The following is a 16,768-nucleotide window of genomic DNA, read 5'->3' on the forward strand; positions in this document are numbered from 1 at the left end:
ATGACAGTATGTAAATCAATAATATACCTTGATTCAAGCCTTCGCAATCTTTGCAGTCTATCTCCACCTCGCTCGCTCACTCACTGGGATATGGTCAATGCAATAACATTTTAACAATGTTCCGTCACTATTATGAACTTCGGAGAAGTTTCTCGCCACCGGATAAGTGGGATCCCTATTTTCAATAGCCCGTGCATGCTTAAGAATTCTCTTTTTGGCAGGGTGTTTGGTACTGCCAACATAAATTTTCATGCAAGGACAAACTAAACAATAAGCACAGAAAGGTGTAGTGCAAGTCAAGAAAGATTTTATCTTCTTGGTAACCTTTGTACCTGGCAATTAAAATGTTTGAACCTTTGTGCTGTTCTTGCATGCCTTGCATTTGGAGCATGGAAAGAATCCGGATATATATATATATATATATATATATATATATATATATATATATATATATATAAAAGACTTTAATTTACCTAAGGTTATATAAACCAAGACTGAACAGCTAACATCTCTGGGAGTTAATATACGCCGCGCGTCCAAAAAGCCCGCATTGGGGGTCGCTCCTTTGGGTTGCGTGCCCCCGAGCTGTGGAACGCCCTGCCGTTGACACTTCGTGGCGCCACTAGCCTGCTGGCTTTCAGGAAAGGTCTTAAGACTTGGTTGTTTACTTTATAGGCTTTTCTTCTCCGTTTATTTTATCCCCTCTCTGTTTTTATTGTCGTGTTGTGTTATTCTCTGTAGGTCTCGCCGTGAAAGCGCCAGGATACTTTTTTTGAGTCGCTGCGCGCTATACAAAAGAAACGTAACGTAACATAACATAACATAACAGTTAGGATCTTATCGGGTATTTCCCAATGTATGTTTGGTGGCTGGTTTTTTGGAGCGTGTGGTGGTCAGATTCTGTACTACTTATACATCTTAGTATGTTTTTAATTAGAGGTCTGTACGCTGTTTTGAATTCTGTTTCTGCTCTCTTGCAGCCCATCATGTCATCCCAACAGTTCCCGCGTTCTGCTGCCCCAATGTCTGCTTTGGCTGCTGCTCAGGCTCTTCTAGCCAGCACGGGTGCTGCAGGAGGCCTCAGTACTTCAGGGTCAGGTAAATCTTTTATGCTGCTACCACTCCTAAAGAACAATGTCTCACCTGCTGCTGTTTCATATATGCTTTACACTTCTGCTTGCTTTTATATCACAGAGCTTAGGGCTAAAAACAGGCGTTTCTGGCAACAATCAACTTCTTGCTGTTGAATTCTTTAAAATATCGTCTGTGGCTGTGAATTTAATTTCTTTGTCGAGTTGGAAATGGCATTCATGCCAAAAAAAGTGATGGGGTTTAAAAACAAAATGTTCAGTTGATCGTATTTTACGATCTACCAGATGCCCAGTGGAATGAAACATTGGAAGCATTAATTCATTTATCTTTACCAGGCCAGAGCCAATGTTAGTCTGCTCTGAAACCCATGCTTGCTTCTTTCCTCCCATTTTAACTGTCCAGAAGGGATAATTCCAATCAGAATCAGGAATATTCCCAAGGTGGTCTCCTTATTAAGTTGATCGGGAACATTGGTGAAAAATGTAAACTGCAGGCATAGATATAATGCCTAACTTGCTGTGAAAAGGAATTGATAAATATCTTTATGGAAAATTATTATGAATTTGGATCCATATGTGCTAATGTTAATATGCACTGAATCAAGTGGAGAATACACCAGACTCCAATGTTTGTGCTTTGCTATTTTGAGATCTTTACTCCTGCTGTCTAATGGTTTGAACGCTGAGAAGACACAACAATGTTGGTCACCATTGACTGAGTTATTACTTGTTAAAACGTGGGTAGAGATTAACACGTGAATTTGCTGCAGATATCTGCGTGCGCTGCTATGGTGTATATCCTTCCCGTCAAGTACATAATTCAATTATACTCCGCACTTGGAGTTGAACATGGAAGCGGCTTCAAATTCTGCTTGTTGTTTCACTAAAACCTGTGTTGTAGGGGAAACCATGACCAGTATAGCCTCTTAAGCAGTGGCTTATATTAAGAAGAAATGAAATACTAGGGTACTCGTTTAAGATACTTATTAATGTCTCCTGCGTGAAAGAAGAACCGCAACACCGAGCATACTTGAAGTCTAAAATGCGTAAAATGTTTTTAATTTTCGCAAGGATTGTCTGTTTTCTTCCTACATTGTGAAGGTTGCAATCAATCAATCAATCAGGACATTTATAGAGCGCACTACTCACCCGTAGGGTCTCAAGGCGCTAGGAGGGGGGGGTGCCGTTACTGCTCGAACAGCCAGGTCTTGAGCTTCTTCCTCAAGGAGAGGTGGTCTTGGGTCAGGCGCAGGTCGGTCGGGAGGGAGTTCCAGGTCTTGGCGGCTTGCAGAGGCATATGTGTAACAAAAACGGAGAATTTAGATAGGGTTTCTAACCTGTGCAAGTTTTTTAAATGAGAAGAGAGCAAATAGACCTTGAAGATGGATAACAATGACGATCTCATCTGTTGAGCTATCATAATTGATATTTCTCGCTTTGCCATGCAAGCATGAAAATTATGCCTATGCACGTCCGATGCAAAAGCTCAAACACATTAATATAACATGGGAAAGCAAAATGGTTGCAGGTTAAATACACTTAGCAATTGGTTATATGGTATTGAATCCTTATAAAACTGAAATGCAGGTTCACCATCTCCTCTATTTTGCATCGCTAGATGTAAACCGTAAAGCAGATTTATAGCCTCATCTTCATTTAATTAGCATTTCCAAAAGCACATTAATAAGTGTTTTCATTTCCTTTGTAGTCTTCAGCAGTAGTGAAAGGAAATTATTGTGCGCTATTCATCTTTTCACAACCAATGAAGTCACCACCCAATCAAATAAAAACAAAAAATAGATCATCGCTAACAGAATTGTTTTGCAAATATTATTCAAAGATCTTCATTTCCCATCCCCAAAGGTATCTCTATTCTGTGATCAAACACTGCTTCTCTCAAGACTAAACCCATTGTGAACTGTATTTAGTGCTTGAATGTTACAAGAATTTTTGAGAATGTAGGGACAGCACTCTGAGCCTACAATTGCAAAAACGGCAAAATCAATTCAACCAGTGCAAACGAGATGGCTGTGGCGTTTGCTACTTGTTTCAATATTCTAGCATGAAGTCTGGTCTCACGGACAGCCTATCCTATTCCATGCATGGGAAAGAGAATGGAAAAGAAGTTGTTTGTTTCAGAAAGATGAGGAAACTAGGTAGGTGTATGATAGAAGATAGGTATGTTACAACCAGTCTAGCAAGGCCTGAACCAGTCCACGGGCAACCATTTTGTAGGCTTTTGTACCTCAGACAGAATAGATGTGATACTTTGTTGGGCCAGATATGGAAATATAGGACTCCTAAAGCAATTTGGAAGTTGTATGGAAGTACATATTCTGGGACCACAGCTAGGAAATTGTCGCACTCGCTGCGAGCAGCGAATGTCCGGACATTACAAGTTTTCCAGAGCACGCCAAAGGCAGCGTAAGCAAGATGGATAGCAGCATGAGTGATGCTAATAGTAGGAAAATGAAAGTCATCATGATGCACTGGTAATTCTGTGGGGAGTTGGTCATCATTCATGAACTTTATTTGTTACTCTTCTGTAACATAAAAGTACATAAAAAGTCATCATAAAAATGTTTTACTTTTAAATTCATAAACAATAATACTCCTAATCGTGCACAGATACAATTCGGTTATAAAGAGACTACCCACAAATGTTTCCTTATTCTTTAAAAACTGCCATAGACATGAATTCACATTAAAATTCATGGACCATAAGACTAATAATAATGCATAAGTTCAATTTTGTTATAAAGAGTCCACCCGCGAACTTTTCCTTATTTTTAAAATCTGCCATAGAGGAGAACTAATTGCACGGCAGACCAGTGGGTTGTTTAGTTGTTGCAAAAATAGCAGAGCTGGTCTACACTGTTTAATGTCCGGTTTTATAAAGAGGCAGGACACATTTTTTTTCTGGGGAGCTCATAACATTGGCAAAAGAATACAATGTGCAGATTCGTTAAGGCGGACCCACCATCACCAGGGCATGTAGAAAGATCTGACCAGAAATAGCAATGAGCTGGGAAGTCCACCATTAATAGCTGCAAATTAATCCTAAGTCATGTCCGAATAAACAGGTGCTGTGCGTTTTGCACTGGGGTCAAGTGTGCCTCCTAGGCAACAGCAGATGGCTTTAATTTTTCCTCCCATCTTTTACTCGCAGCCTTATTCTGAGCACAGCGTTTCAACTTGGCAAGCATTCTGCAAGAATCTGGTTTGTTGAAGAGATCTGAAAATCTGATCTCACAGCAAGACTTTACATAACTTAACCTCGAATCTCTAAACCAAGCTTTTGTACATCTTTACAATACTTTAGACACAGAGTAATGCTGGTCGGGTACATAGTAGGATCAATTACACATTACATACATTCAAAATCGCAATCCTTTAGTCCTTGGTCTGTCTTGTAATTATCATGCTTCCTTTTAGCGTTTCTCTTGTTTCTGCCCTAAACATCTCCCAGGCAGGCCAGATATTTTCCCATTTGGCCGGGCATCCTCTACTTTGATAAACATTTTTTTTTCTGCCTGCTGACACCAATCTAGATCATTCCCCCAGTCTTCAATCCGTGGAGGTTGAGTGCGTCCCCAATTTTAGCAATGTTCCTTTTGGCCGCTCCAGCCGTCAGCATCAGCCATGTTTTGGTATGTGTGGGCCAATTAATTTCCCTCTCACCCCCAGGAGGTGCCATCTTGTGTCCACTGGAACCCTCTGCCCCAACACCTCTGTCATGATCCGAGCCATCTCATCCCAGTAGGTTTGTAGTTTGGAACAGGACCAGAGTGTATGAAAAAAGGTTCCTTTCTCTTTACACCCCCTGATACAGGGATCTGTGTCCCTCCAGCCCAACTGATGGTGGAGTGTTCTAGGGGCGCGTAGGACCTATGTAAGATCCAGAGCTGTACCAACCTGAACCTCGCCCTTATGGCAATCTCCCTAGTCCTCCTCTTCTAGAAGTCCGAGCTCTGACTCCCATGCTTCCCTCTGGGGGACTTAAGGGTCCAGGAAATTGTTCATGATTTTCCTGTAGGTAAGAGCCCAGCCTCGTCTATCATCGGGTCTAGCAATAACTGTGAGTATTCCGGTAATCCCTGTGAGAAGTTGACCTGGTATATGATGTTCACTATTCTAGTGAGCACCTTGCACCAGTCCAAACAACCCTTATGGTGATGGTTGTAAAGTCAACCTTATAGACCAGCTATCCTAGTGGTAGCATGGACAAAGCAGTCTTAGGCTAACACTTCAGAGAGCATGTGAAGCCAATTGTTTTACCAATTATAATCCCTTGAATACCAAATTAAAGGACACCACACCAGGTATATATCAAATATATATGTATTTATTACTAACACAACCCCTCTGCACTCTTTATGAGGTACAGCACAAGTTACTCAATAGGCATACTATAAGTTGCACAAATACAATTCTGCCCTAGGGGCCTCACAAACCATATACTAAAGAAGTGGTATAAGAACCACTTCAGGAAAGGTGAGTAGGCCTAGGAAATTGCTGGGGCTACGCTGATCGACCGAAGGATTGGAAGTAGGAGACCCACAGGTTGCGTGTGCAGTGTCTAAACACACACGCGAGTTACCATAGAGAATCAATGGGAACGTAAAAGTTACAAAGTAGTTGATTTCAGACACTTCCGGGTGGACTGCGGGAAAACCCTGTTAAACTAGGACACTTGGATAGTTGTTACTCACGGGAGCACCGGAGTACTCGAGTTACCTCACTCAGGGAAGCCGGGTGCATAGGTGTTCTTTTGTGTCAGGTTTCATCGCTGAATCCTATGGAGAGCTGCAAGAAAGTGCTGCAGGCGACCAGGAGGAAAGTGTCTGGATGGATCCAAGGGTGGATCGGAGTCGAGAAGAACCTGAAAGCAGAGGGAACAGAGTCTGGGTCACTAGCCAGTGACCAGGAAGGAACTAGGAAGGAACCAGGCGATGTCGAGATGCAATCAGGTGAAGAAGTGAAGCTTGTCTGCAGCCACGTGGACCAGGAGGCGTCGATGACGACCAGGCACTGGATGCGAGCTGTCCCACGAAGGCTCTCGATGACTGCGGTGTCTGTATCCGATTGGACCCAACAAGCCTTGGTAACCGCAACCCACGCAGGAAGTGAAGATGGGCTTCTGTTCAGACCAGCAAGGTCTGGGGCGCTTCTCTTTCACAGGGAAGCTAGAGCAAGACTGGAGCAACCAGGCAAGCGTCGTTTCAAAAGGATGTCTTCAGAGGGGCCACTAGCCAACGGGCTAGCAACCTTGAAGACGCGTCAAGGAGAAATGCAGGCGCAGGCCCCAGGCGGCACTCGTGGAGTGTGAAGGGCTGAGCTTCGGTGCACTTACTGCTCGGGGCTGGGGCTTCTCAAACCCCAATGCACAACTTCGAGGACGCCTCAGAAGCTGCACAGGTAGCAAAGAGCAGGTACTGCAGGATGTCCGGTCCCACGTCTCTCGTGTCCGCCACGGGCTTCAGCTTTGCTGTGGATGTGGGTCGGAGTCAGAGAATTCTGGAAGTCCAGAGTCTGCGTCGCTAAGTCTTCGGGATCCGGATTGAGCGTCGACAAAGCAAACCGGCAAGTTACTGTTGGTGCCTGTTTGCACAGGGTGGTCACTCCTTGATCTCAAGGGAGATGTCTTCAATCTTCCAGTTGATATGGAACGTCGAAGGTCCAAGAGTTCGTGTCAGAGTTTCTTCCCAGGATAAAAATATAAAGTCTCTTGACTCAGCTCCTATCTTTGTACTAAACTAAGGGGCTGGATTACCTGCTAGGTCCCTCCTGTGGGTGGAACCTGGGAATGGGGTGGTTACACCCCTTTCACTTTGTCCAGTTTCGTGCCAGAGCTGGGGCTGGAGTGCCCCAGCAACTGGTTTGAACCGGGCTATGCACGGGGCACCTTGTGTGCCCCAGGCAGTGTCTCATTTCTTTCAACCCACCCTGCCCCAATACACTAAAGTCTGTCTGGGGAGGTGCTAGCACCTCCCAAGGCAGGAAACTTATTGTCCAGGCCTCCCCTGCCGGAGTTTCGTCCAGCAGCAGGAGGTCAGACTCGTGTCTGTGGCAGTAGCATCCATTTTGTGATGCTGAGGCCCTGTTTAACTTTAACCGGGTAAAGCAGTAACTAATGTCTTCTCCCTCTAGAAGGGTGGAATGCTACCCCGCCGCCAGAACTGGTGGGGGGGTAGTATTCCAAAGCGTATGACACCTGACACAACATGTTTTGATAAAGCCAAACCAAAGTTAGCAATAACCACGAGAATTATAATGCACTTAAGAGTATATGGTATGGCTATATCATTGAACAGCTATAAGGACATGGTTCCGAAAGCTGCAGACAGGCTCAGCTCATGCTAGGGCACCATCTCACATAAAACCAAGCACTCTGCCTCAGAGATTGTTAAGGCCTGCCATAGGAGTGACTTATAGGTACATATGTGTCTCAGTCAATCAGTCAAGCAAGCTTTATTCGACGAATTGTCATAAAAGCATACAGTACTTACAAGTTTATGTGTAAGATAATAAATACAGTTAAGAAATTTGGTAAAAAAGATAAAAACAGATAAAATACTCTTAGAACTGTACATATTACACAAAAAGTAAGTATAGCAATTTACAAGCAATTTGGTTCTAATGGGCCATACCCACCCCAGGAATTTTGCTGTGGCTACATATACCGTCATATTGGTGCAGGTACGGATAATTCTTAGGGCAAACAATCCACTGTTGGTGCCAAGTAACCTGCACATTGGGCAGAGCCAAAATCGGCGAGGGGCCACGAATGCAGGGCATTCGAACAACAAGTGTCCGATAGTTTCAGAAGGCGCAGGGCAGCCAGGACACGAAGCCTTGTCTCCTGTGGACCATCTGCTAGTAAAAGCCCTTGCAGGCAAACTCGCAACTCTCAGTTGGAAGTAGAGTTTGCGGTCCAGGGGATTCATGACAGTGTCCCAAAATGCTTCCAGATACGGGCCCTCTTTAATATCCAGAAACACACCTATCAAAGAACAGGGATCTGTTTTTCTGAAGAGCTTAGTAGCCAAGGACTTCCAATAGAGGTCCTTGAGTACCTTCTTAGGGGGAAAGTTAGCGTTGACTGGATCCTCCCATAATTCTTTGAGGCCTAGTTCACATAGCACACCCCATATATGCACCAGCCATTTAATTTTGTGGGTGTTGCCACTAGTAATTATGTCCAGCAATCCCCGAGTGTAGGTGGCCAGTTCTGGTGTAGTCCAGATCCGCCTCCAGTAAAGTACTGGACGTAGGGATGCAATAATAGCTATTGGAGACAGCCCTAGGTCATAAAAGAGTGGGGTCAGGGGGGTGCTCTGAGGTAATTTAATTAGATTCCTTAAAAAAGAGTTTTCAGACACCGTCAATTCCCTAAGGTTCTCATGCCCCCACATTTCAACTCCTTATAGAGCGGAGCTGATCACTTTACCCTTATAAACCGCTAGTACAGGGGCTATCGGTTTAGTGAGGGACCTTGAGTGTTCCAGACACAAAGCGCCAGTGAGCTGTTGATGTTTCAAAGTGGCCAGCTCAATCTGCTGCTTTCCAGCGTAAATCATTCTGGATACACACACCTAGGTAACTAAAGGCCTGAACCCTCTCCAAGGGACGGTCATTCATAGTTACAGAGCCTCTAAAAGTTTTCGGAGCTTTAAAAGTCATAAACTTGGATTTGAGTACATTAACTTCTAAACCCCTTGTGGTGCAAAACTCATCAAAAAGCTTCAACGCCTTTTGCAACCCGCTTGGGGTTTTTGATACTATGAGACAATCGTCTGCGAACATTAAAATGGGAATTTTAGCTCCTGCAAGGATTGGGGCATCAACATTGGAGTTAACTAAAATTCTAGCAACATTATTAATATAAAGGGAAAATAAAGTTGGGGCCAATACACAGCCCTGCCGTACTCCAGATTCGACAGGGAACTGAGTTGTGACATTGCCAGGGCTACGCCATCTGATCTGAGCATAATTTAGGTCATGAAGTTTTTTAATCAGTGAGAGTAAAGGCCCAGGTAAACCCATGTCTTTAAGGACGTTCCACAAGGTTGAGCAGGGAACCAGATCGAAAGCCGCTCTCAAATCTACAAAGGCGGCGTATAGACTGCCGCAGCCCAATGTCACGGTCTTCCAGTACAGCATTGTGAAATGCAATACCTGGTCGACCGTACTAATGGATGTTCTAAAACCTGCTTGTAGATTGGTCAGGATGTTGTGGTCCCGTTCCCATGCCAGTATTTTATCCAGGATCAGACTGCCAAAGATTTTTTGTGAGGTGTCAATCAGGCTGATCGGTCGATAATTTCCAGGCAAGGATTTGTCTCCCTTTTTAAAGACGGGAATAATTTCAGCCCCGAGCCATGATTTTGGAACGGGTGCACCCTTAGCAAACATATTTGACAAGAGGAGTATATATGGGCCCCAAGAGACCCTATCCTGCAAGAATAGATCCGCGGGAATGCCATCGATACCTGGCGCTCTACCAGGTATCACTAGATCTAGGGCACGTTCCACGTCTTTCTGTGTGAATGGATCATCCAAAAATGGCAAGAACGGAATCTCAGGGAAAAGGTTTAAAACGTCACCCTTCGCATATTACGGCTCAAAATATGATACCCATTTATCACGTGGGACCCAGTTCTAGGGTTTCTCGGGGTTGCCATCCACACCCCACTTATAAACATTCCAGAACTTACGCATACCTTTATGGTGTCCCGCCTCTTTTAAATCGTTCCACCTTTGCTCGTCCCAGTTACGTATGGCTTTAACGACGGCCTTTTTATAGGCGGCCCTGGCAAGATGGATTTTAGGACTCGGCCCGGTTCTAATCGCTCTACCCAGGTCCATACGGGCCTGTCTACATTCCCCTGAGTCCCATCTAGGTGGTGGGGGAACTCGAGGGCCATTAAGCGTGCCAGGCCTAACAAAGAGGCTTTTTAGATCACCAAAAAAGGCCTCATGAATCCTGGTTGCCTCCATATTCCTTATGGTTGATGTATCCTCATGGTACATATGTGTCTATATATAAGGTTAGATATAGGTATACTATATTTAAGCAAGGGGTGATTACACCACCTTGCCCAAGCTGAGTGATCAGCCTGTGGTGTCAGTTTGGATGGTCAGCCAGGGGTGGCATAATTCATGCTGCAGCCCCTGGTAGGCCTTGGATGCACCTATGCCCTGGGTACCTATGGTACACTATACAGGGGCTCACAAGGTGACCCAATACCCAATTAGATATGTACCTAAAGTCCATGGAGTCCATTTTACAGAGAGAGCAGATAGCCTGGGGCCCTGAATAGCAGGATCCCAGGCCAACTAAGTAAAAAACCAGCTAAACACTAGGCAAAAAGTTGAGGTAACCATATAGTCAGATATCCACCTTCCTACAGCCCCCCTCTGTAATGTGTTTCTTCAGGGCATGTCTGAGCTGGAGATAACGAAACCTTTTGGATTCCGCTAGTTAGTATTCTGTTTGTAACACTTCAAAATTAAGCATGCGCCTTTTTTCGATATGTCTCCCAGCCGCTCTATCCCTATAAGCTTCCAATTCTGGAATCCCTGTAGCTTCCCCACCTTCCTCAGCATGTCACTTTCCTAAAGTGGGGTCTGTTCGGTCTGTTTTGCTTCCCACCTTACACTCTTCCTGGTCTCCCACCTGGCTCTTCTTACTGTCTGCGTGTGTGGTGGGAATGTTTTCCCAGGTGTCTTTCAGTGCAGGGCTGCCAAGTAGCTCCCCATTGCTTAGCTGTTCGCCCGGTATGCCGGCTCTGACACAGTTGAGAAAGCCCATTCGTTGTTGATAATTAGTTGGGAGGCCAGGTAGTAGCCCTTAATGACTGGGATCGCTAGCCCGCCCTCATAAACTCCTTGTTTACCCAACATCGTCCAACAGCACTTCACGAACGCTACCAGATATTACCCCGAAGATCTCAGGACTCCCCCCCCCCCCCCCCCCCCTCCCTCCCATGTGCAGCACTGCAGTATCCTCCAGTGCAGCAGTCCTGAGAAACTGGGCACAAGGCTGGGAATTGGAAGACTTGTGTAGACCCTGCAACCTCACATTGCGGATATATTCATTCTACTCAGCAACACACACAGCATGTCCGCTTAGATTTCCTTGCACTCACTCGCTGCTTCACACTGTAGTGGACATGGATTACCTTGAACGCACCCATTCCGATTATAATCCACATTGTCCCCGTAACATGGGAGAACAGGACTCCACTGATCCCCGGTTACAGCGGGCAATGCTAGAGGACGCGATCTTCCAAGACTCACTTGGCACAGCCATAGGGGAATATTTTGAGAGGAACACAGGCACTGCCACACCGACACTTGTGGAATGAGACGCGCTAAAAGCCACAATACAAGGAAAATGCTTGAGAGCAGGAGGCGGCATATGGCGACAAGTTGAGTCAGATCTATTAGAAATGGAGCATGTTCTGTTACAGCTCGAAACACATGTAACGCTGACACACACAAACACACACGCCTCTCTCTCTTTCTTCTCTCTCTTCTCTCACTCTCCTCTTAACCCCCCCCCCCCCTCCCACGTAAACACATGTGCAGGCTGACCGATCAGGGTCTCTATTTGGTTGGCGGATTAAACAAGACAGACCAGTGAGCCCCATCACAATACTTAGGTTCCCCAGCACGAAATACACCACGAATTGACCCTACATTTCGCATTACTACACCAATCCTCACTGGTGACAACGGAACCTGACAAACCTCACATTCTTGATAGTCTAGTTATTCCCCGTCTAACAGAAGAGCAGCACCTGGAATTAGATGCACCTATCCTATTAGAGGAAGTAAACGGCGCAAAAAGTGCATTGCCCTCTGGCACAGTACCTGGCCCAGATGACTTCCATCTGAATTCTACAAAACGTATGCTGTGTTGATGGCCCAGTGGCTACTCTGGGTCTACATGGAGGCATTGCAAAACTCGTGCCTCCCAATATCACTTACTGAAACAGCACTGATTACTCTCCCAAAACCAGACAGGGACCCCACACAGCTGAGCTCATACCGCCCACTAGCTCTACTTAACATAGATTACAACATTTTAGTGGGGATACTAGCAAGTCAGCTGTCGTCCTTTACACCACATCTCATTCATGGGGACCAGAGCGGGTTTGTCCCTGTGCGAAATACATCCCTCAATCTTCATACACAGTTCAGGGTGTTGAGATATACCTCGCACGACTGGCCTGAGTCGGGAGGCTGGTCTTCGACTTGGAAAAGGCTTTAGACGCCATGGAATGTCCCTTTTTATTAGCTACTCTCCCACGATATGGAATTGGCCTATATTTCCTGAGCCTGGTCAGATTGCTATATGGAGCACCCACAGTTCGTGTCCTTACAGGGAGTTTGTTCTTGCAGCCTATAAGGATTGGTAGGGGCATCAGGCAGGGTTGCCCCCTTTCGCCACTAATTTTCTACCTAGCTACAGAACGGCTAGCACTAGCTATATACGCCTCTGTGGCTAACTGGGGCATCCCGATGGGCGTAGACACACATGCCATATCGTTATACCCTGATGACATTTTACTATATACCTGAGTCATCAGCTCAGTACCGTCAGTGATTACACACACCCTCAATTTTTTTTCTGCACTGTCAGGGTTGAGGGTAAATTGGGGAAAATCTTGCCTGTTCCCGTTCGGTCCCCAAATGGCGGACCCTCCCCTCCTCCTAGGCGATGCCCCAGTCCCTTGGCAACCAAGCCTGTTTCGCTATCTAAGGATTTGGATCTTCCACACGGACCAGGACCTATTGAATGGGAACCTCACCAGAGCAGTCACAGCGCTAAGTCGCAGATAGCATTCTGGAAAGCCCTTAACATTTCAGTAGTAGGGAGGGTCGTACTTAATAAAATGATAGTGCTCCCAGGCATGCTGTATCATTTCACTAATCTGCCACTTTATCTGCCACCGCCCTCATTCATTATTGGACTGGGCTGAGGTGGTGTGTACAGCCTTACACACCACCAGGACGTTCTGGGCTTGCGCAAATACCTGATCACGTCCTAATGAAATACAATACTAACAACACTCGAGGCTGCCCTTGACGTGGAGAACGCTGCTGACAACACAAACATAAGACAAGCTGAACCAAGTCATTAATTGCAAAAGGCCCCATGTTGGACCTGGCCCTTTTTGGCAGGTTCACCCAGAAACTTTTTGCTTTTTCCTAGCCTGTTGCTGGAACCTGGTGTTGGTGATTTTAGGCCTTTGCGCACTTTTTCACTGTGGTACAGTGTAAAGTGCGTGAGCTCTCTGTGTATGTGTGGTGAGTGACCTGCCCTCCCATAGGGATGAATGGGGAATATGTATGCCCATGGTAGTTCCTGATGTGTGGGGAGTGCAGGGTCGAGTTTGGTATGTGCGAACTTGTGAGATTAAATGCTGCGTGATGATGTATGCGGCATGAATGTGTCTAGTGTAGAAGTGCCACTTCTAGACATGGGTGTGCATGTGTAGTGAGTCTGCTGGCACGTGATTGGCTGGAGCCTGGCTCCAGGAGTGCCTGGGCCGGCTTGTGGATTGACTGTCTGGTTTGAGGATGACAGGGGCTGGGGAGCCCCCAGGAGGTTGTCTGAGTCAGCCCTTGGCTGAATGACTGCATCTGCAACTAGGGAAGTGGGAGGAGATAGCACCTGGGAGTGAATAAGGCTGTGCCTGCCTGCCACAATGCTGGCTCCACCTCCCGCTGGGCGGCTGTCGTCTCTGCCCCTCATACTGAAAGGAGTTCCCTATAACCAGTTCTAGCTGGTTCTCACACTGCCTGCACCCTTTAGACAAAGGATTTTATAGTATAAAAAGGGGCTGTGTCCCCTTACAAAATGTTCTTGTTCTTAACTTGAATCCTGCCAGGGGCGTGCTGCTGCTTGGGCTCAGCGGAAGGCTTGCCTCCCTGGGCCCTGCCCAGCCCCTGGATGCCCTAGAGGACTCTTTGGGACCCTGCTGCCTTTCATAGGAGGATGGGGGACTTTGCTTTGCCCTGGAACACCCCTTTTTCTGGCTTTGCCCCTTGGAATCTCTGGGACCTTTGGCAGCATGAAGAAGCTGCATTTTACTTCAGGGATATTGGCCCCCAGCGCTTAATAGCGCTTTAGTCTGTCCAATGGCGCTTGGGAGGCGCTGTATTGTCCCTAGCGCTTAGGAGCGCTTGAAGTTGTCTCCAGCGCTTGAGAGCGCTTTACTTTCACTTTCGCGGCTGCCCACGCCGCATTTTGCCCGTATTTTAATTATTTATTTGAATTCGGGTGCTACCCCGTGTATGGCGCCTTAGTGAGTGCCCACCTCGCTTCTATGTTTATTTTTAACTTCGAGGGTGCCCACCCCTCGTTATTGCCTCCGTTCAAGTCACCGCCGCAGTCCGGGGGAAAACGCCGGAAGGAGATGTTCGGCCCGCCGCCTGGTTGTGGGCTGGGCCGGGAGGACGTTGTTTCCGCTTCCGCCTGCCTGGGGGAAGCCATGGTGTGCCCGTCCGGTCTCCCGTGAGGAGAGGGAGACCGGAGATGCTGTGGCCGAGGGAGAAGTAAGGCAGGAGCAAGCAGGTGAAGTCCGCGGGGCTCCCTTGCTACGGTAGAGCCCCGCCTGCTGCCAAGCACAGCCGCCCAGGAGAGAGAGGCCTCCCGCGGACCGGAGCCAGAGGAACCCTGCAGATCCCGGTGAGTGACGGGCCAGGGGGAAGCTCTGGGGGCCATCTAAGTCAAGAGGGGCGCCGGGACACATTGTCGGTGTCCGCCCCCCCCAGTAGCGCGATCACGTGCTCATTGTTGTTGAAGAGCCACGAGGCTCTGGGGGCATTACTTGGTCTTGAGCCCAGGGAGGCTCCATCCGGGGGCCATTGTCAGTTTGAGTCCCCAGGAGGGGGACTCCGCCGATTTGCCCGCATCTTGTGCAAGGGCCCGAGGCCCCAACGACTGGCCCATTTTCTTTGTTATTGAGAGCCCGAGAGGCTCAGGGCATTCCTGTTTTCAAGCCCACGGGGCTCCAACGACGCCGCATGTTTCTTCAGAGCCCGCGAGACTCAAGGGGCATTTGTAGTTCGAGCCCTGAGCGGCTCCATGGCGCCACAGTTGTTTAGAGCCACGAGGGCTCTAGGGGGCATTTAGCAGTTTTAGAGCCCACGAGGCTCCCTGCCCACATTGTTGTTATTTGGAGCCCAGAGAGGCTCAGGGGCGACCAGTTGTTTAGAGCCTGCGTGGCTCCCACGTGACCCCATCATTATTGATTCCCAGCTGCCCAGCAATTAGTGAGCAGCTGCCACGTTTAGGCCCCTGACTTTTGGACACAGGGCGTCGTAGCCCCAACAAGGCCAGTTGGCCTAGGGACTGCCACAGGTGGTGGCTTATGTACGTTTTTGCGCAATTGTGTGGTTTTTCCTTGCACCTCTGAATGTTTTTAGGCATCATGTGTTTTTGCGCTATTGAGTTGTGTTCTGGCACCTCTGAATGTTTTTATGCATCATGTGTCTTCCTTGTTCTTACACCGCTGAATGTATGTTTTATGCATCATGTGTTTTCTTTCCTAACACCGCTGAATGTGTTTTTATACATCATGTGTTTTCCTTTTCCCTACACCTCTGAATGTTGTGATGCATCATGTGTAATGTGTTCTTGCTTATACCCCTAAGTGTATTTTATTTTTAGGTGGTTGTGTTTTGCCTAGTATAGTTATACTAGAGAGGTTATGTGTCCATGCGTGATCTAGGCCTATGGTTATTAGTATTGCGTAGTGTGTACCTACCTTTACCAGTAGTTACTGGTTGTGACCTATAATTGTTCTTTTGTGTTACACTTATTCTAAGTTCTAAAAGTGCTATTTCTAAAAGTGTTGATTCTGACAGTGGCCCATGTGGCCCTGTCCTGTACATAATCCCTTGTGAATATTGCCCGTGCCAGTTGGCACAATGTACATGTGTGATTTCTATTAATGTGTTTTGACAATACAGAAGTTATTTTTATATAACCTTGTGTGGAGTTCCTTTTGTGGTGTGCCTAGGATGTTGTTGCTGTTGTGTGCTTGCGCAAATGCTTTACACATTGCCTTCGAGTTTAGCCTTACTGCTCGTGCCAAGCTACCAAGGGGGTGAGCAGGGGTTATCTTGGCGTGTGACTCCCTTGCCCTGACTAGAATGGTGGTTTCTGCCTGGCTTTGGCGTCAGCCTTAGCCTACCAGAAATAGCCAGTTCTAACACCCCATAGATAACCGAGACAGGTTAACAAAAGTACACACACACACACACACACAAACCAAAAGTACATCCCCCCCGGAGAGTGTGGTCACACACATAGGCATTACCCAAGATGTTACAGCTTTGCGCGAGAAATTGATACACACCCCCACCGCTGCTTAGGCCCATCGTCCCTCCCCAGTGTCCAATTAGTTCGCCAGATCCACGATAATGGGATCTGTAGTTCTCAACAGTTCAACACAGACGGTGGTGCACCCATTTCCAACTCACATTTACATAGCAGGATAGCCAACATCTACATCGGTACTCGTGATGTATCCTCTCCGTCACTGTTTCTTTGTGGGCTAAAATAGGGATTGCTGCTGTTGTCTTCTTTTGCAGAAAATTAGAAAATGTAGTTGTATGTATATGCTATATCCCTGTGATGGTGTTTCACTTGATCACTG

The 16,768-nt window shown here is 46.8% G+C and overlaps 1 protein-coding gene across 1 annotated transcript in view; it reads left to right on the forward strand.

Moving 5' to 3' along the window:
* Positions 1-16,768, forward strand: part of SAP130 (Sin3A associated protein 130) — a 696,083-nt gene that overhangs the window by 43,355 nt on the left and 635,960 nt on the right. The window contains exon 2 of the mRNA XM_078665599.1: positions 981-1,098. Coding sequence (XP_078521725.1) covers positions 987-1,098 — 112 coding nt within the window. The 5' untranslated portion in view covers positions 981-986. The remainder of the gene's footprint in view (positions 1-980; positions 1,099-16,768) is intronic.

This window comes from Lissotriton helveticus, chromosome 11, assembly GCF_964261635.1.
Source record: "Lissotriton helveticus chromosome 11, aLisHel1.1, whole genome shotgun sequence".
In the NCBI taxonomy this organism is placed as follows: Eukaryota; Metazoa; Chordata; class Amphibia; order Caudata; family Salamandridae; genus Lissotriton; species Lissotriton helveticus.